At 38.7% G+C, this 21615-nt stretch overlaps 2 protein-coding genes across 2 annotated transcripts; both read left to right on the forward strand.

Annotated features, from left to right (window-relative positions):
* Positions 1 to 322: 322 nt before the first annotated feature.
* On the forward strand, positions 323 to 1888 carry LOC130926629 (putative gustatory receptor clone PTE01; the record flags this gene model as incomplete). The annotated part of the gene is made up of 2 exons (XM_057851631.1): positions 323 to 339; positions 973 to 1888. Coding segments are annotated over 2 exons (933 nt in total), but the record flags the coding sequence as incomplete, so codon positions are not given.
* Positions 1889 to 12649: 10761 nt separating this feature from the next.
* LOC130926630 (olfactory receptor 10J5-like) lies at positions 12650 to 13570 on the forward strand. The gene has a single exon (XM_057851632.1). The coding sequence runs from the start codon at positions 12650 to 12652 to the stop codon at positions 13568 to 13570; it is 921 nt and encodes a 306-aa protein (XP_057707615.1).
* Positions 13571 to 21615: the final 8045 nt, after the last annotated feature.

Genomic DNA, 21615 nt, shown 5'->3' on the forward strand with positions numbered 1-21615 from the left:
ATACGTTGAACAATAGGATATAATGGGAACGATTGGTTCCGGCGCTAGTTTTTTGCCGGACCTGGAAAGAAGATGCATTTTGCGCAGTTGGTAACGAGGAATCCGAACTTTTAACAGCACGTCTGCACGTGAGGCGATAAATCGGAGCGGAAAAATTACCGCCTTCATTTTTATTTATCGCGCGATAAATGGAATTATTGCATATTGCAACAGGCTTAATTACCGTAAATATTGTCAGTTTATGGTAATGTTTTGAACTACCAATGTGCTATGCTTGTGCTGTGTTTCACCAGTCAGTAAAATGACATTTCTGTATCTGTACATGAGCTCTATTTTCTTGTATTCTTCTATTTATTGGTGCTAAAATTAGGGTGCGCGTTATAAACGGGCACAATAATTTTCCCTAGATTTTACAAGTAAATTAGGGGTGCGCATTATACACGGGTGCGCCTTATATTCGGGAAATTACGGTAGTTATTTTGAGATTTAGGGGGTATTTAGATGTACTTAAGGGGTTAATTCCGATTTACGGGGAAATTCGGGTTACGGCTAGGGTAGAAACGAAACTCGTTCGTAACTCGGGGACTACCTGTACTTCTATTTAATTCACCGAATACTTTTTTGCTTGTTTCACCATGTTCATTTTGTAGTAGACAATGACAACAAGGACCATTCTTCTTCGTCTTGTACTTGAGTAAATTTTTTGAATCACTACTTTTACTACTCCAACTTCTACTCTACACATCTCTGGACACGAAGCGATGTATTGAAAGCTAAGAATTTGATGGGTCAATCCTATGAACATCACGTAGGTGAAAAATGCTTAAGGGAGTTTGTTGACATGACAGCAGCTTTTAATGAGATCCGTGGAGGGTGAGCAGCCATTTTATAAGACTTGCACTCCGGCAACTCTTGACCACTGTGTGCGCATCGTACAGAAAAAAACGAACGAACACATAAACGAAACATGAGGAACGGATCTCAGATCCTTATAACTCTTGGTGGCTATGTTAATTTGGATAAGTATAGATATGTTTACTTTGTGTCTCTTTTAACAGTTTATGTGTTCATCATCTGCTCTAATTGCAGCATTATCGGTCTCATCTGGAATCACAGGAATCTTCACGAGCCCATGTACATTTTTATTGCAGCTTTGTGTCTCAACTCGCTTATGTACAGCACTGTTATATATCCCAAACTGTTTGTTGACATCTTGTCTCACAGGCAGAGCATTTCTCACTCGGCCTGTATGTTGCAGTTGTTCTTTTTTTACACTTTTGGTATTGCAGACTTCTTTCTCTTGGCAGCCATGGCTTACGACAGGTATGTGTCCATCTGCAAGCCTCTCCAATATGCAACTACAATGAACACAAGCAGAGTCACCGTTCTGATAGCTTTGTCGTGGTTTCTCGCTGCCTGCCTGACCGCAGCAGCAACTAGCATCAATGCAAAGCAAAAAATGTGCCGGTTTGACTCAGTGGGAATTTTCTGCAACAGTTCCATAACGAATCTTCACTGTGTAAGATCCAAAATGCTGGCCGTTATCGCTGTGTTAATCTTTTTCAATGGTGTGTTTGTCCCCATGCTGTTCATCCTCTTCACATATATAAGGATATTCATTGTTGTGTATCGTCGTAGCAGTCGAGACCAGGAAAAGGCAGCTGAGACCTGCTTACCTCACATGATAGTTTTGATTAACTTCTGTTGTTTGGCTGCGTTCGATGTCATCGCGACCCGAGTGGATTCTGAGCTCCCAAAGAGCATTCGCCTGATGATGATATTGCAAACGGCGGTGTGGAGTCCTCTCTTCAATCCAATCATATACGGACTGAGGATGAAAAGTATCCGGAAATATATCAACATGTTGTTACATCACATTGTCAAATAAACCAACAAAGGCATTCAAATTTTACAAACGTTTTTCTTGCCATGCCACGCCATCGGTTTATTAGATAATGAACATTAACTGGGTTTTTTTGTGTGTGTATGTGTGTTTGTATTGTGCATTATTTGTATTGCAGGTCATGATTAAAAAAAAAAAAATCCCATTAAGCATTGTTATTGTACTGTGATTGCCTTCACAGGATTAAATACAGTACTTATATCATGTTGCTATATAATGTAGCCAAAGATACAATGGTTGACAGGACTGGGACATGTTTTCTAGAACTTCCAAAACAGACAACATGAGTGGAAAAGTTTCTTTCTTTCAAATAGTTGTTTATTTATTTTAAGCAAATCAAAGCAAACAATAGTGACAGTCAAATTGGAAAAATAAGCATTTGACAATCCAGAGGTATAATGATGTATATATGAATATATATATATCCCCTTAATTTCTGCAATATGACACAATTGTCAGAGTATCACAAAATTTGAAAAATAATCTCTCAATGAAACCGAGAAAAAAAAGAAAAAAATCAATACGTGTATTAAGTGCTCTGATATCTATAACCCTTGCTAAATCCATTTTTTTCCCCTCATGGAACCTGCAGATGCATGAGTTGACTTGCATCCATTATTTTTACTTTTTTTGAGGAAAGATATTTCAAAATTCTGAATTAGTCTGAAAATTATGAAATTCTAAGTGTATCAAATGTGATACATTTGGCAAGAAGGGGTTAAATGCATGCATATATATATATATATATATATATATATATATATATATATATATATATATATATATATATATATATATATATATACAGTATATATATATATCCTTATACCTGATATACATATATATCCTTTAACCTCTGGATTGTCAAGTGCTTATTTTTCCACTTTAACTGCCAATGTTGAATGCTTTAATTTGCTTAAAATCAAACACATTTGAAAGAAATTATTCAACTTATGTTGTCTGTTTTGGAAGTTTATAGAAAATAGTCCTGTCAGTCTCAGTCCTGTCAAGCATATTTCATATATATCACACATACTGTACATATATATCCTTTTACCTCTGGATTGTCAAGTAGTTATTTTTCCACTTTAACTGCCAATGTTGAATGCTTTAATTTGCTTAAAATCAATAAACACACATTTGAAAGAAATTATTCACCTCATTTTGTCTGTTTTGGAAGTTTATAGAAAATAGTCCTGTCAGTCTCAGTCCTGTCAGCCCTATTTCATATATATCACACATATATTCTGATATGTTTTGTTGCTTGTAGCCCTTAACTCATTCACTACCATTGACTGTTATTGACTTCAAATCAATTTCAACTGGGAAGGGTGACAATAAGGGATTGCATTTCACAAAAAATTATTCCACTCATGCTTTCTGTTTTGGAATTTTATAGAAAATATGTCTCAATCCTGTTAATCATATATCATATACGGGGTGATTCAAAAGAATGTGTCAAAAACATTGCAGTATATTTAAAAAATACAACAAAAACAACAAAAAATAATTCATAATTGTCTGTCTTCGTTTTTCCTTCGGGTAAAATTCCACACTCTGAAACTGTCAATGATTCTGATGATGATGACAATGACAGTAAATTCATTCATAAATAACTAGCTGGAGCTGAAGTATTGTATATAACTTCGTTTTATTTATTTTATTTCATGCTTTACAAGTGCTCAATTTGACCACCACAAGCGGCACAACATCAAGCCGATATGAAAATTCCTCTTCAACGCGCTTTTGGATACACGCAAACTCAAGCACACAAAACGCCTTTTGCTGAGTAGTCGCAATTTTGAGCGTAGATAAATGAGTCATTTTCCGACAAAGACAAATTGAAATTGACACCCAGTTAAACAAGGATAATTCCTGTATCAAATGACCGCTAATTCAGTCTACGTTGGTATGAAAAAAGTATCTGAACCTTATGGAATTCCTCACATTTCTGCATAAAATCACCATCAAATGTGATCTGCTCTTTTTCAAAATCACACAGATGTAGGATAGCATGCAAACAATGACAGAAGGGGGAAAAATAAGTAAGTGAACCCTCTGCCTAAGGAGACTTAAAGAGCAATTGAAACTAATTTTTACTAGGGCTGTCAAAATTATCGCGTTAACGGGCGTCAATTAATTTTTAAAAATTAATCACTTTAAAATATTTGACGCAATTAACGCAGATGCGCGGCTCAGACAGATTTAAATGACAGTACAGTGAAACGCTCACTTGTTGTGTTTTATGGAGTTTTGCCGCCCTCTGCTGGCACTTGGGTGCGACTGATTTTATAGGCTTCAGCACCCATGAGCATTGTGTAAGGCATTATTGACATCAACAATGGCTGGCTACTAGTTTATTTTTTGATTGAAAATTTTACAAATTTTATTAAAACGAAAACATTAAGAGCGGTTTTAATAAAAAATTTCTATAACTTGTACTAACATTTTTCATTTAAGAACTACAAGTCTTTCTATCCATGGATCGCTTTAACAGAATGTTAATAATGTTAATGCCATCTTGTTGATTTATTGTTATAATAAACAAATACAGTCCTTATGTACCGTATGTTGAATGTATATATCCATCTTGTGTCCTATCTTTCCATTCCAACAATAATTTACATAAAAATATGGCATATTTTATAGATGGTTTGGATTGCGATTAATTGCGATTAATTACGATTATTTTTCAGCTGTAATTAACTCAATTAAAAATTTTAATCATTTGACAGCCCTAATTTTTATCAAACAATTTAAGTCGGGTGTGTGCCCAATCACTGATGAGTGGTTTAAAAGCTGACCTGCCCACAATAAAACACACACCTGGTAAGAATTGTCCTGATGAAAAACGTTGTCTGATGTGCATCATGGCTCGGTCAAAAGAGCTGTCTGAAGACCTGCGATCAAGGATTGTTGATTTGTATAAAGCTGGGAAAAGATACAAAACCATCTCTTAAGGGCTGGATGTTCATAAATCGACAGTCAGATAAGTTGTCTACAAATGGAGAGGGTTTGGCACTGTTGCTTCTCTCCCGAGTAGTGGCCGTCCACCTAAGAAGACGCCAAGAGTTCAGCGCAGAATACTCAGGGAGGTGAAAAAGAACCCTAGAGTGTCTGCTAAAGACTTACTGAAATCATTGGCACAGTCCAATATCTCTGTGCCCAGATCAACTATATGTAAAACTATGGACAAGAATGGTGGTCCTGGGAGGAATCCGCGGAGGAAGCCACTGCTGTCAAAATTAAAACTTTGTTGCTCGTTTAAGGTTCGTAAAAAGGCACTTGGACACTCCACAGAAGTTTTGGCAAAATATTTTGTGGACTGATGAAACCAAAGTGGAATTCTTCGGGAGTAACACACAACGTCATGTGTGGAGGAAAAATGGAACAGCTCACCAACATCAACACCCCATCCCCACCGTGAAGCATGTTAGAGGGAGCATCATTATTTGGGGCTGTTTTGCTGCCTCGGGGCCTAGACAACTTGCAATCATATATGGAAGAATGAATTCAAACGTTTATCAGGATGTTTTGCAGGAAAACCTGATGCCGTCTGTCAGACAGTTGAAGCTAAAAAGAGGATGGATGCTCCAACAAGACAATAGCCCAAAACACAGAAGCAAACCAACTTCAGAATGGTTTCAGAAGAACAAAACAGGAGTGGCTAAGTCAAAGTCTCGACTTCAACCCCATTGAGATGCTGTGGCATGACCGAAATAAAGCAATTCATGTCAGATATCCCAGGAATCTGACTGAACTACAGCAGTTTTGTCTAGAAGAATGGGCCAACATCAATCCTGATCGATGTGCCAGATTGATCTGCAGCGACAGGAAGCGTCTAGTTGAAGTTATTGCTTGGAGGGATGGGCTGCACATGGACCCCCCATCCCCCCGCCCGCCCTCCCTCCCCGGGCTGGCTGGGTGGGGGCCGTGGCCCTGGGTTGACGCCCGCGCGGTTTCTCCGCCCGTCTGCGTGGCTGTCGCGCGCCCGGTGGGGCTTGCGTGCTGCTGGATGTGGTAGGGCGTGCTCGGGTTGGGGGTCCCGGTGCCGGGATTGGCGATGCGGCGGCGTAGGGTTGGTCGCCAACGGGCTTACACTCATAAGAGATTCACACGATTACTGTGTTCTAGATCACAGAACTGATTTGTGTACACTCTACCCCTTTCAATCACTTAGCTTATAGTCTTATAGACACCCCCACCCCCATTCTCCTCTTTCACTGGCCAATAGGCCCCCACATGGTGTAAACCGGAAATACATCTCGCTGATGATAGCACCAGCATATTAGTAACTAGTTTAGATGTTCTATGTATTTCTTGTTGTTGTTTGTCTATGTGTTTTTCTTTCTTCTCTTGTATTTCTTTTCTTCTGTCCCCCCATAATCCCTTCCTGTTCGCTGCTTTGTCATAATAAAAAGGTAAAAAAAAAAAAAAAAAAAAAATGAAGTTATTGCTGCCAAAGGGAGTTGGGGGGGGGCAAAATAATAAATGTGACTCTTAATTTACTTATTTCCCCCATTTCTGTCAGTGTTTGCACATTATTCTCATTAAAATATGAAAACCTATAAACATTTGGGTGGTTTTAGTCAAAGCAGATACTGTTTTTTCATCTGTGTGAGTTTGACAAAGATCAAACCACATTTGATGGTGATTTTATGCAGAAATGTGAGGAATTCCAAAAGGTTCAGAAACTTTTTCATACCACTGTATTTCAGTGATTTTAAAATGAATAAATGCATAATGATTTTGGCACATTCTTTTTGAAACACCCTGTATATCACATATTTATACAGTACATATACGTATACATCCTTATAAATCTGGATTATTATGTTGCTTGTAGCCCTTAACTCATTCACTGCCATTGACTGTTACAGACTGCAAAACAGTTTCAACTGGGACGGGTGGCATTAAGTGATCACGTTTCACTGCCAATGACAGTGATGGACATCTAATCCAATTAAACTGGGGGGCTGGGGCAACTGATTGCCGTCAGTCAAAATGGATTGGCCACCCATTAACACTTAAAAAATACTAGGGTTGTCCGATATTATTGGATAACCGATTATATCGGCCGAAAATTTTAAAATGATATCAGATGACATTAACCAGGGGCGTCACTAGGTTTTCAGAACAGGGTGGGCTTAGCCCCCAGGAGATGCACAGGATGTAAGTGAGCGTCGCGTACAAGCACAAAACTTCACAAACAGCTAACAAAGACTGATAATATATATATATTAGGGCTGTCAAAATTATAGCGTTAACGAGCGTTAATTTTTTTAATGAATCACGTTAAAATATTTGACGCAATTAACGCAGATGTCCCGCTCAGACCGATTTAAACGACAGTACAGCAAAACGCTCACTTGTGTTTTATGGAGTTTTGCTGCCCTCTGCTGGCGCTTGGGTGCGACTGTTTTTATAGGCTTCAGCACCCATTACATTGTGTAAGTAATTATTGACATCAACAATGGCGGGCTACTAGTTTATTTTTTGATTGAAAATTTTACAAATTTTATTAAAACTAAAAAATTAAGAGGGGTTTTAATATAAAATGTCTATAACTTGCACTAACATTTTTCTTTTAAGAACTACAAGTCCCTCTATCCATGGATCGCTTTGACAGAATGTTAATAATGTTAATGCCATCTTGTTGATTTATTGTTATGATAAACAAATACAGTCCTTATGTACCGTATGTTTAATGTATATATCCATCTTGTGTCTTATCTTTCCATTCCAACAATAATTTACAGAAAAATATGGCATATTTTATAGATGTTTGAATTGCGATTAATTGCGATTAATTAATTTCTAAGCTGTAATTAAATCGATTAAAATTTTTTAATCGTTTGACACCCCTAATATATATATATATATATATATATATATATATATATATAGGGTGGTACATAGACTTCATAATGTATTGACAGGGCGTGGAGCCGATAAATAGGGGGCCTGCATTGTTGGCGAGGCCGTCAAAGCTGACCGAGTGGAATCACAGACAAAGAGCTTTTTTCGTTGAAAATTCTTGTGAATAAATGCTTAAATCCCTGAATTCTTTATAGATATGGACATAAAACAGCCTTAATTCTTGGTTAAAGGCAACAAAAAGAAAACCAAACAAACAAAAAAAACGGCAGTTAGTACTAAGAAAAATTAAGTCAACATGGGTAAACCTCAACCAAGACAACAGAAAACCAGATTGTTTGATTTTTAAAAATTTCCAAATTAGAGTGGAAAATAAGTATTTGGTCACCAATAATCAAGCAAGATTTCTGGCTGTCAAACAGGTCTAACTTCTTCTAACGATATCCAACAAGGTTCCACTCATTACTTGTATTAATGGCACCTGTTTTAACTCATTATCGGTATAAAAGACACCTGTCTACAACTCAGTCACACTCCAAACTCCACTATGGCCAAGAACAAAGAGCTGTCGAAGGACACCAGAGACAAAATTGTAGACCTGCACCAGGCTGGGAAGACTGAATCTGCAATAGGTAAAATGCTTGGTGTAAAAAAAAAACAAGTGTGGGAGCAATTATTAGAAAATGGAAGACATACAGGACGACTGATAATCTCCCTCGATCTGGAGCTCCATGCAAGATCTCACCTCGTGGCGTCAAAATGATAACAAAAACGGTGAGCAAAAATCCCAGAACCACACGGGGGAACCTAGTGAATGACCTACAGCAGGGGTCCCCATCTGCCGGGCCGCGGACCGGTTCCGGTGCGCATTTGCTACCGGGCCGCACAGAAATAATAATTTAACAACGACTGCATTCTGGCCGAAATAACCCTGTGCCCCTGCTTAACACACCAATATCTCTGTCTACTCTAGGGTGACCCCAAAAAAAGTTTACACTGCCATAATACAACTTAAATGCCATGTCTATTCATCTTAGAATTAGAATTTAATCACAAATTATACATTATTGTAAAGAACATGTACAGTATACTCTATTTTTCAATGTGTCCTCCCTTAAGTGTCACAACAGCCTCCAGGCGCCTGCGGAACGCTTGACAGGTCTTCTTTATGTAGGATGCTGTCATCTTTTCCCAAGATCTAACAATGGACCTCTCCAAGACTGCCACAGAAGTTTGTGGCTTCTTACAGGCACTGTCCTCCACAGTTGCCCATATGCTATAATCCAGGGGATTGAGATCTGGACTCTGGGGTGGCCACATATCACCTTGTCAATTAACTTTTTGGTCCGCACAGATCGGCACTTCCAGACCCAGGTTTTCGTGAGGCTGTTCCAGTATCTTTCAGCTTCTTTTTAACTTTGTAGACTGCACATTTGGATATTCTCAGATTTGCTGCAATCTCAGTAGGTGTCAGACCGGCACGCAGCAATTCAGGTACAGCTAAAGTTTTCTTCATTTTCAGCAGAAGCACAGGAATTGTAGAGACGAGAGATGACCAGCTGCATTGAGTGACCTTAATGAATCACTTAAGCATGACAACCTATTTAGATATGTTTCAATGGCTTTTAAACAAGCAGTCAACTGAGTGTAAACTTTTTTTTGGGTCACCCTGTAATACTACGGGATAGATTACAATGTTGTCATAGAAGTCCATTTTTTGGACTGCTAGCAGTACATCTTGTTTGTGTATAAAATATGTCTATGTGCGCTTGTCCTCGATAATAACGTATTACTAGGCCGCGGGCGCAGCACATTTGTTTGAAATAATTAGCCCCCACACGAGCGAAGATAACTGGAAAACAGACGTCTTTGGAGATATTTTTACGGCGAAAAGGATATTTTTACGGCGAAAAGGGCACCTAACGAGCCTACAACCTCGAAGACCCACGAACTGCGAAGGAGTGGATTTGTGACCCGTTTGTGAATAAACAGAGAGTTCGCAAATGATGGCGACCTTATTAAACGTATATTTGAGACAACAACTCTACCGAGGTTCTGGATTAAAGTCATTCTGGAATATCCTGACATCGCGACAAGAGCATTGAAAACCTTGCTACAATTTCCAACATCGAATCTTTGTGAAGCGGGCTTCTTAATTAATGTTTAACGACAAGGCGAAGTCGTTAATGGTGAGCGCGGTGTGCAGTTGTTGTGTGCAGCTTACATGGCAGGATGAATCTGAAGAGAACTTTTCTACAAGTCCTTCCATGATGAAACGTAAGTTGATATTCCTTTCTTTCAAGAAAGTCTGTAGTGTTTACTTTGGAATCGCTGCATTTGCGCATTTTGCGGCTATGTTTAACGTTACGCGCATGCGCAGAACCGCATCGTTGCAATTTTTGATGGGTTGCAAAATTTGTCAGAACACCGGTCCATGGCAAAAAAGACCCAAATAACACCAGTCCGTGGTGCAAAAAAGGTTGGGGACGCCTGACCTACAGAGAGCTGGGACCACAGTAACAAAGGCTCCTATCAGTAACACAACGCGCCACCAGGGACTCAAATCCTGCACTGCCAGACGTGTCCCCCTGCTGAAGAAAGTACACGTCCAGGCCCGTCTGCGGTTCGCTAGAGATTATTTGGATGATCCAGAAGAGGACTGGGAGAATGTGTTATGGTCAGATGAAACCAAAATAGAACTTTTTGGTAGAAACACAGGTTCTCTTGTTTGGAGGAAAAATAATACTGAATTGCACCATACCCACTGTGAAGCATGGGGGTGGAAACATCATGCTTTGGGGCGGTTTTTCTGCAAAGGGACCAGGACGACTGATCTGTGTAAAGCAGGGGTCCCCAAACTACGGCCCGCGGGCCGGACACGGCCCACAGCCACATTTGGTCCGGCGCCCTGAACAAAAAATAAAATAAAATGTTGAGTGGGATGCTCACATTGTTAATTGTGTTGATTTAATCACCATGGCAACCAATTGGCCGGTCACATGTTCAAATTAGCAAATGTATTTCACCTGTGTTGGACTGAATAAAATGCGTGTACGCCTGCTGGTGTTTGCACGACAAAGAGAAACGATCACTGCTGTGCTGGTATATCCGCTGTGCAATCGAGCCTGCCAACATAAAAAAATGGTAAATTTGTAAATTTTTAATTATTTATTTCCTGGCATTTTTCTGTGAAGAACCCAGAGAGGGTTATTTGGTTATTATCTATTTAATTAATAGTGTTATTATTATATTATATTTAGGGGTGTCAAACGATTAAAATTTATAATCGAGTTAATTACAGCTTAAAAATTAATTAATCGTAATCAGTCGCAATTAATCGCAATTCAAACCATCTATAAAATATGCCATATTTTTCTGTAAATTATTGTTGGAATGGAAAGATAAGACAAGATGGATATATACATTCAACATACGGTACATAAGTACTGTATTTCATTATTATTACAATAAATCAACAAGATGGCATTACCATTATTAACATTGTTAAAGCGATCCATGGATAGAAAGACTTGTAGTTCTTAAAAGATACATTTTAGTACAAGTTATAGAAATGTTATATTAAAACCCCTCTTCATGTTTTCGTTTTAACAAAATTTGTAAAATTTTCCAATCAAAAAACTAGTGGCCCGCCATTGTTGATGTCAATAATTACTTACACAATGCTCATGGGTGCTGAAGCCTATAAAATCAGTCGCACCCAAGCGCCAGCAGAGGGCGGCAAAACTCCGAAAAACACAACAAGTACAGCTTTCACTGTGCTGTCATTTTAATCTGTTTGAGCAGGGCATTTGTGCGTTAATTGTGTCAAATATTTTAATGTGATTAATGAAAAAAATTAATTACCCGCTCGTTAACGCGATAATTTTGACAGCCCTAATTATAATATGTCATATTATATTATATAATATTATATTATATTTAGGGCTGTCAAAGTTATCGCATTAACGGGCAGTAATTAATTTTTTCATTAATCACGTTAAAATATTTGACGCAATTAACGCACATGCCCCGCTCAAACAGATTAAAATGACAGCAGAGTGTCATGTCCACTTGTTGTTTTTATGCACCATGAGCATTGTGTAATTATTGACATCAACAATGACGAGCTACTAGTTCATTTTTTTGATTGAAAATTTTACAAATGTTATTAAAACGACAACATTAAGAGGGTTTTTAATATAAAATTTCTATAACTTGTACTAAAATTTATCTTTTAAGATTGTTAATGCCATCTGGTTGATTTATTGTTATAATAAACAAATACAGTACTTATGTACAGTATGTTGAATGTATATATCCGTCTTGTGTCTTATCTTTCCATTCCAACAATAATTTACAGAAAAATAAGGCATATTTTAGAGATGTTTGAATTGCGATTAATCAATTTTTAACCTGTGATTAACTCGATTAAAAATTTAAATCGTTTGACAGCCCTAATTATATTATATTATTTTTATTTTATTTACTTTGGTTCCGTGAAAAAAAAAAAAAAACGACTTACAGTCCGAAAAATACGGTAATACTTTTTTGCTAGTTTCACAACGTTCATTTCGTTGTAGATAATGACAATAAAGACCATTCTTCTTCTTTATTTTTTACTTGAGTACTCCTACTTCTACTCTACCCACCTCTGGACACGTAGCAACTTAACGAAAGCTATGACTTTGATGGGTCAGTCATACGAACATCACGTAGGTGAAAAATGCTTAAGGGAGTTTGTTGACATGACAGCAGCTTTTAATGAGATCCATGGAGGGTGAGCAGCCATTTTATAAGACTTGGCACTCAGGCAACTCTTGACCACTGTGTGCGCATCGTGCAAAAAACGAGCGAACGCATGAACCGAACATGAGGAACGGATCACAGATCCTAATAACTCTTGGTGGCTATGTTGATTTGGATAAGTATAGATATGTTTACTTTGTCTCTCTTTTAGCGGTTTATGTTTTTATAATCTGCTCTAATTGCAGCATTATTGGTCTCATCTGGAATCACAGGAATCTTCACGAGCCCATGTACATTTTTATCGCAGCTTTGTGTCTCAACTCGCTTATGTACAGCACTGTTATATACCCCAAACAGTTTGTTGACATCTTGTCTCACAGGCAGAGCATTTCTCACCCGGCCTGTATGTTGCAGTTGTTCTTTTTTTACACATTTGCTTCTTCAGATTTCTTTCTCTTGGCAGCCATGGCTTACGACAGGTTTGTATCTATCTGCAAGCCTCTGCAATATGCAACCACAATGAACACAACTAGAGTCACCATTCTGATAGCTTTGTCCTGGTTTCTGCCTGCCTGCCTGATCGCAGCACCAACTAGCATCAATGCGAAGCAAAAAATGTGCAGGTTTGTCTCAGAGGGAATTTTCTGCAACAATTCCATAACTAAGCTTCACTGTGTGAGATCCCAAATGCTGGTTGTTTTCGGTTTGTTAATTCTTTTCAATGCTGCATTTGTCCCCGTGCTTTTCATCCTCTTCACATATATAAGGATATTCATTGCTGTGTATCGTCGTAGCAGTCGAGCCAAGGAAAAGGCGGCTGAGACCTGTTTACCTCACATGATAGTTTTGATTGGCTTCTGTTGTTTTGCTGCGTTCGATGTCATCACGACCCGAGTGGATTCTGAGCTTCCAAAGAGAATTCGCCTGATCATGATATTGCAAATGGTGGCGTGGAGTCCTCTCTTCAATCCAATCATATACGGACTGAGGATGAAAAATATCCGGAAATATATCAACATGTTGTTACATCACCTTGTGAAATAAACCAACAAGGGCATTCTAATTTTTAGTTTTTCTTCATGTCATCGGTTTTCTAAATTATGAACACTTGCTGGGGTTTGTGTGTGTGTGTGTTTGTATTGCAGGTCATGATAAAAAAAAAAATCCCATTCAGAATTGTTAGTGTATCGTTACTTCCTTCACAGAATTTAAGGGATTAAATGCAGTACTTATATAATGTTGCTATATAACGTTGCCAAAGATGCAATGGTTGACCGGACTGAAACATATTTTCCATAAACTTCATGAGTGGAATAATTATATCTTTCAAATGTCTGTTTATTGGTTTTAGGCAAATTAAAGCAATCAACAGTGACAGTTCAAGTGGAAAAATAACCACTTGACAGGATTTATATGTATACATATGTGGAATACAAGGGTGCGGGGGCGGACCGGGACTAAAAAGCAGCCCTGGATTCTGACTCAGCCCAGCCCACAAGAATCGCTGTACACTGACCCTCTAGGTGGGTCCGGGGGCATGCCCCCCGTGAGACTTATAAAAAAAAAAATTATAAAATGCATCAATTTCGTTCACTTTGAGAGAAAAATGAAGAAAATGTGTCTAGACTGTGACTGACTTGGGGCGCTTAAAGTACTGCAAGGCTGAACTGGAGTTGGATTCATCTTCTGCCCTAGCTCTATAATCAACCTGAATAAACAAATAAAAGAATTTATTTTTTTAAAGCAAGTTTTATGTATCCAATTGATTATAATAACACCTATCCCCTGTGTCAATAAAATGACTTCATTGTTTATGCCATAATTAATCTTGCCACACAAATAATAAATTTCAATGAAAATACAATAAACATTTCAAGACAAATCCTGTACACATAACCTTCATTGGAAAGTATTAACCAGAAAACAAAACGAAATATAAATTATTAAAAATATATATCATATCAATTTAACTACCTAAATATTAAAGTAAAACCATTCATTTTATTAATATTTTGTTATATTTCTTCTGAATTAATATTGCTGCTGCGTGTGCATACGTTGTTTTAAAGCTAAAATGTTTTTTTGCTGGCACTAGCCCTTTAATTGCCATTTATTTCATTTAAATTTCAGCTACCTGGTGGATAACAATTGCCAATATACCTAGCAAGTAACCCTCTTCATTCATTTCAGCCCGGTGGCAACTAGAAAGTCCGCCAAAGCTCTTATCGCTCTGTCCTACCCCGTCGTGGGCCACAACAAGTCTTTCAGCCAGGCGCATTGCTGCCACCTGTCGGATTGGATGCGAACTGTAGATAATCACAGAGTATAGAGGGGATAAAAAAAGTGATGTATGTATGGCGGCCGCCAGCCGTCCAGAGCAACGGCCGTTCTGTGCAGTGGCGCCACCAGGGGGTGGCCAGGGGTGGCCATGGCCACTCCTATAAATTTCATGGCCACCCCACTGGCCACCCCGCTTGCCAGTATATCGTTAGATTGTTGGTACACATTACACCAAAGTATATCAGTAGTCGTGTCCTTCTCATATTCTCTTTGATTTTATTTGCACCTGCACCTTTCTGCCATCTGGTGGCGATTGTAAATAGGAAATTAATTAAAGCATAACTGTTCTACTCGATGCTTTTTGGCTGACGCAATCCTTAAGTGAAAGAGACAGAAAAGGCGAGCGAGCGGTCGACGGTAGCGAACTTCGCGCTACTTTTTTTGTTGTTGTTCAAACTCCTAAGAAGACTGCATTAAGGGTGCATTAACAAGTTTGGAGAAAAACTTTTTAGCTCCTTGTGGATGTGATCCCAAGAGAATTGTGTACTTTACTCAATTTGCAATTATCTCTCATACCTGTCAAGTTGTACGGTTTCGGCGTAATTTGTACAAGTGAGCACCGGTTTTTAAATGTGTACGCCGTACGTTCAAAATCTGTACGTTTTTTTCTCCGTTCGGATTTTGTCACCGTTTCGGCACCGAGACAATGTGCGTCCCCGTTACTACGTTGGTTGAATGACTCGAGAAAAGTTAGAGACACTGAGAGAGAGAAGAGTGTTTTGACGCTGTAGCAAACGCGATACTGGGCTAGGTGGCTCCAATATTTCCTGACCGTAGCCGACAGCCTACAATCTACGCCAAGATATCAAATGCTTATAGAACTACATGCAAAATGACAAACGGCAGCGTAAATAAACAGCCGCCATTTTGAAGCAGTAGACTTCTCAGAAAGGCTCTGTTGTAGTGAACCTTCCTAGCCAACTTAAGTAACTTTAATACTCCTAAATCGGCAAAATCTTGACTTGAATCGATCTTTAAATGATAAAACAGTTTTAAAACTTTAACATGTCGAAAGTAGACAGAAGGGAACTAATGCAAAAACGGTAGCAATTTTAAAAACTTTAACAGTTGATTCACAACATTAAACGGTTTCCAAACATAGCAAACGTTACTATGTTTGTTTGGTTTTTTTTTTCAATGTCCTCAGGTTGACAGGTATGATCTCTGTATTTTTTTCTTAAAGTGTATTTTTCGTTGTGTATGTGTTTGACCAGTTCTCTCGGGTTGCCAAGGCTTGTCAAGAGTTGTCAAGAGCGAATTAAACCCTGATTTTTAATCAAACTTTGTGTCGTGCTCGTTGCAACATCCGGAGGGAGCTTCATAATGAAAACTTGAAATTATGGCTTTTAGTTATGGTGTGCCACCCCTAGATTTTAAGTGGCCCCATCTGGCCACCCCTATGAAAGATTTCTGGAGGCGCCACTGGTTCTGTGATCCTCCAGAAGCTACAGATTACCTGTCCGCCCCTGTAAGGGTGTAGGTTTGGTCTTAAAATTGGTAGGGACTATATAACGGCATAACCTGCATGTACACGTTTTTTGGGAGGGAAAGGACATTAATAAGACCAAATAGAAGTGGTGAATTGGGGTCAGGCCTACATTTGTCACGAATATGAGCCTAATTAATATGTAAGCTATACGATCAATGCAAAATAAAACTGTATTGACTTATACTAACTTTCAAACTGCAAATTTATAACATCTTAATCTGATATTTTTTCTTAAATCTAGTTGAATAATTCTCTCCATCTTGTTTTGAGTGTTCAAGACTAAACAGATTAATGGCTCAGATTATTTCATTTACTTTAAGTAAATACTACCATTTGTTCTTATTAAATTCATACATCTAAAAGTCGGTAATTTTTCACCTAAATCAAGAAAAAAAATGCTTTCAAATAATGTTCGGAACAAATTCTTGAATGAAGAACATTTCTGATTTTTTTTTTTAGATGAAATATACTAACTTTTTGCTAAAATAAGTGTGTTAAGATTATTTTCAGCTAGCTATTTTTCTTATTTCAAGAAATCTGAGTAAAATTTACTTGAAGCACTGGCAGATCATTTCACTTATTTCTAGTAGATTTACAGTGAAAACAAGTGAATTTAACTGTCAGGGACGCGGGCAGGCAGGCAGGTTGTGTGGACCCAATTGCAGGGAAAACAAAAGCGGCAAGGCAGGTGAACTCAAAAAACGTTTAATGATATCTAACAAAAACACAAAGTACAACTGAAAGCACTGAGGATCAAAAGGGCAAGATTCAAACAAAACTTAATTAAATCGGAGGGACTGATACACGAGGGCTTGGACAGGGCTTGACTCAGACACCGACACAGACATTGACGAGCACAAGGGCATTGACAATGACGCAACAAGGAGTGAACAGAAAATGGGAGCTTATATACACACACGCAGACAAGGGTTAACGAGACAACAAGGAACAGGTGAGCACAGGAGGATAGACTAGGAGAAGGCACATCAGGTGAAATCAATGGGCAATCACAGGGACAAGTCACACTAGGAGAAAACAAACACAAAATCTAACATTAACTAGTTTCAAGGAGGTGTGTTTTTGCAGTGCATATGTATTGTTTCAGGTGACACCACTGGATTCAAACCTTTGTTTTAAAAAGCTTCCTACTCGTGTTCGAGAAATTCACACAGATTAATGTTATGCTAACTCTGATGCAGTTTGGACTTTCAGTAGCAAAATTAGTGGTGTGTTCACCACCTCCACAACACTGACGTCTTTTTACATTACTTGCAGTGGCTGCTGCTGGCAGAAAAGAATTTCTAATATTCCCTCTCATTCGAAGGGGGCGGAGGAGGCCGTTTGCAGTTTTTCTGTCACGGCTGTGACTCCGTCTGTGGGGGTGGGGTGGGGGTCAAGTCATCAGCCAATCAAACGTGCGTTTGAGGGGGAAAAAATTGGACTGCAACATTCAGCAAGTGAAAAGGGGTCAGGGTAAATCTGAACTTAATGAAAGCAATTCACTTTTAAATGGTGGGGTCAATTCTATCCTTACAACATATGGGAAGACAATCTAAATGACTTATTTAACTGAAGTTATTTTATAATGGAAATAAGGTTGCTTAAAATTGGTTGGGGACAATTTGAGCATCCTGAAAAGTTGGTAGTGTTATGTCCCTATCCTGCCTATGCAAATCTACGCCATTGGTGGAATATATATGTTTGAGGAAAAAAAAGAATGTACAGGCACATTCAGCAAGTGAAAAGGGGTCAGTGTAAGTCTGTACATAATTAAAACAATTCACTTAATAATGGTAGGGTCTAGAGATGTCCGATCACGTCATTTTCAAAGTATCGGAATCGGCAAAAAAATATTGGCCATGTCTTTTTTTAATATATATACACTCACCGGCCACTTTATTAGGTACACCATGCTAGTAACGAGTTGGACCCCCCCTTTGCCTTCAGAACTGCCTCAATTCTTCGTGGCATAGATTCAACAAGGTGCTGGAAGCATTCCTCAGAGAGTTTGGTCCATATTGACATCACACAGTTGGTGCAGATTTGTCGGCTGCACATCCATGATGCGAATCTCCCGTTCCACCACCTCCAAAGATGCTCTATTGGATTGAGATCTGGTGACTGTGGAGGCCATTTGAGAACAGCGAACTCATTGTCATGTTCAAGAAACCAGTCTGAGATGATTCCAGCTTTATGACATGGCGCATTATCCTGCTGAAAGTAGCCATCAGAAGTTGGGTACATTGTGGTCATAAAGGGATGGAAATGGTCAGCAACATTACCCAGGTAGGCTGTGGCGTTCCAACGATGCTCAATTGGTACCAAGGGGGCCCAAAGAGTGCCAAGAAAATATTCCCCACACCATTACACCACCACCAGCCTGAACCGTTGATACAAGGCAGGATGGATCCATGCTTTCATGTTGTTGACGCCAAATTCTGACCCTACCATCCGAATGTCGCAGCAGAAATCGAGACTCATCAGACCAGGCAACGTTTTTCCAATCTTCTATTGTCCAATTTCGATGAGCTTGTGCAAATTGTAGCCTCAGTTTCCTGTTCTTAGCTGAAAGGAGTGGCACCCAGCGTGGTCTTCTGCTGCTGTAGCCTATCTGCCTTAAAGTTCGACGTACTGTGCATTCAGAAATGCTCTTCTACCTACCTTGGTTGTAACGGGTGGTTATTTGAGTCACTGTTGCCTTTCTATCAGCTCGAACCAGTCTGGCTATTTTACCCTGACCTCTGGCATCAACAAGGCATTTCCGCCCACAAAACTGCCGCTCACTGGATATTTTTTCTTTTTCGGACCATTCTCTGTAAACCCTAGCGATGGTTGTGCGTGAAAATCCCAGTAGATCAGCAGTTTCTGAAATACTCAGACGAGCCCTTCTGGCACCAATAACCATGCCACATTCAAAGTCACTCAAATCACCTTTCTTCCCCATACTGATGCTCGGTTTGACCTGCAGGAGATTGTCTTAAACGATGTCTACATGCCTAAATGCACTGAGTTGCCACAATGTGATTGGCTGATTAGAAATTAAGTGTTAACGAGCAGTTGGACAGGTGTACCTAATAAAGTGGCCGGTGAGTGTATATATATATATATTTTTTAATTAAATCGTTTTTTAATTGTATTTAACGTTACAGACATAATATGTTACACTCATCCAGAGTCTTTAGTTTAGGCTTAAAATAGGGTTATCAAATTTATCCCAATAACGGCGGTCATAATTTTTTTTTAAAAAATGTATCATGTTAAAATATTTCATGCAATTAACGCATGCGCTGTACGACCCACTCACGCATTGTCGCGCTCAACCTGTAATGGCGCCATTTTACCTATATAGACAAATAAAAGGCAGCGTAAAATGAGTAGAGTGAATTTTGGCAGCCTTTGGAGCCTTTTTTTAATTGGCTAAAGCCTTACAATCCCTCTCCCTACGATTAGAAATATCATGGGAAGCAATGTGGGGAAGCACTTGATCTTTTTCTTAACACCTTATGTTATTTCCCAACGCAGAGAAGACATATCAATTGGTAGCACTACGCACAGTCATGGTTCCACTCCATCATGCATTTGGGCATGGCTACAGTATCATTTACTGAAAGCTCAACAAATACACTAGATGGCAATATTTAGTCACAATATACAAAGTCACAAGTCTTTCTATCCGTGGATCCCTCTCACAGAAAGAATGTTAGTAATGTAAATGCCATCTTGAGGATTTATTGTCATAATAAACAAATACAGTACTTCTGTACTGTATGTTGAATGTATATATTCGTCCGAGTTTTATTCATTTTTTTCTTAGTGCATTGCCAAAATGTATATGATCGGGAAAAATTATCGGGAATGATTGGAATTGAATCGGGAGCAAAAAAAAAGCAATCATATTGGGAAATATCGGGATCGGCAGATACTCAAACTAAAACGATCGGGATCGGATCGGGAGCAAAAAAACATGATCGGAACAACCCTAGTAGGGTCAATTCTACCCTTACAACATATGGGAAGACATTCTAAATCACCTATGCAACTGAAGTCATTATATAATGCAAATAATGTTGCTTAAAATTTGTTGGGTACAATTTGAGCCTGGTAAATTGGTAGTGTTATGTCCCAACCATCCCGATGCAAACCTACTGTATGCCCTTGCACTGAACGTCCAATCCATTTTAATTGAGAGGGGTCCAATGAACTGCTGTAACTGCTGACACGAATGTGAGTAAAGTGCAGTCGTGCACACACTGGATTACATAAATCTACGGTTTAACGGCATCATTTTCAAAATAAAAACATTTTTGAATGAGCTACATCGTGTTTGTCAGGTAGAACAACCCCGCACACAGAATGTTTATTTGGAGAAAGTTATAATTTTTTATACTGTTAAAGCATCCAGTAGGGCATCACAATACAATTAGCCATAATGTGTTAATCCACGACCAGTATTGTTCATCTTACTTTAAAAAAATATGTAATTACAGTTACAAATTGCTTCTCCAAAAAGGCAAATGAGTTAGTAACTCAGTTACCTCAACGTAAGAGTATAATTCGTCAATCGGCAAAGTAACTGATGTTACTTTTCATGTCCTACATGTTATTACATGATCCATTCAATAACCCCTTTCACATCATATACAGTGGGGCAAATAAGTATTTAGTCAACCACCAATTGTGCAAGTTCTCCTACTTGAAAAGATTAGAGACGCCTGTAATTGTCAACATGAGTAAACCTCAACCATGAGAGACAGAATGTGGAAAAAAAACTTCACACATCACATTGTTTGATTTTTAAAGAATTTATTTCCAAATTAGAGAGGAAAACAAGTATTTGGTCACCTACAAACAAGCAAGATTTCTGGCTGTCAAAGGTGTCTAACTTCTTCTAATGATGTCTAACGAGGCTCCACTCGTTACCTGTTTTAACTGCACCTGTTTTAACTCATTATCGGTATAAAAGACACCTGTCCAAAATGTCCTGTCAGTCACACTCCAAACTCCACTATGGCCAAGACCAAAGAGCTGTCGAAGGACACCAGAGACAAAATTGTAGACCTGCACCAGGCTGGGAAGACTGAATCTGCAATAGGTAAAACGCTTGGTGTAAAGAAATCAACTGTGGGAGCAATTATTAGAAAATGGAAGACATACAAGACCACTGATAATCTCCCTCGATCTGGGGCTCCATGCAAGATCTCACCCCGTGGCGTCAAAATGATAACGAGAACAGTGAGCAAAAATCCCATTACCACACGGG

Source organism: Corythoichthys intestinalis, chromosome 12 (genome assembly GCF_030265065.1).
Source record: "Corythoichthys intestinalis isolate RoL2023-P3 chromosome 12, ASM3026506v1, whole genome shotgun sequence".
Taxonomy (NCBI): Eukaryota; Metazoa; Chordata; class Actinopteri; order Syngnathiformes; family Syngnathidae; genus Corythoichthys; species Corythoichthys intestinalis.

Excerpts from the sequence above, each read along its gene's own strand:
- LOC130926630 (XM_057851632.1), top strand. The coding sequence starts at position 12,650 with ATGAGGAACGGATCACAGATCCTAATAACTCTTGGTGGCTATGTTGAT.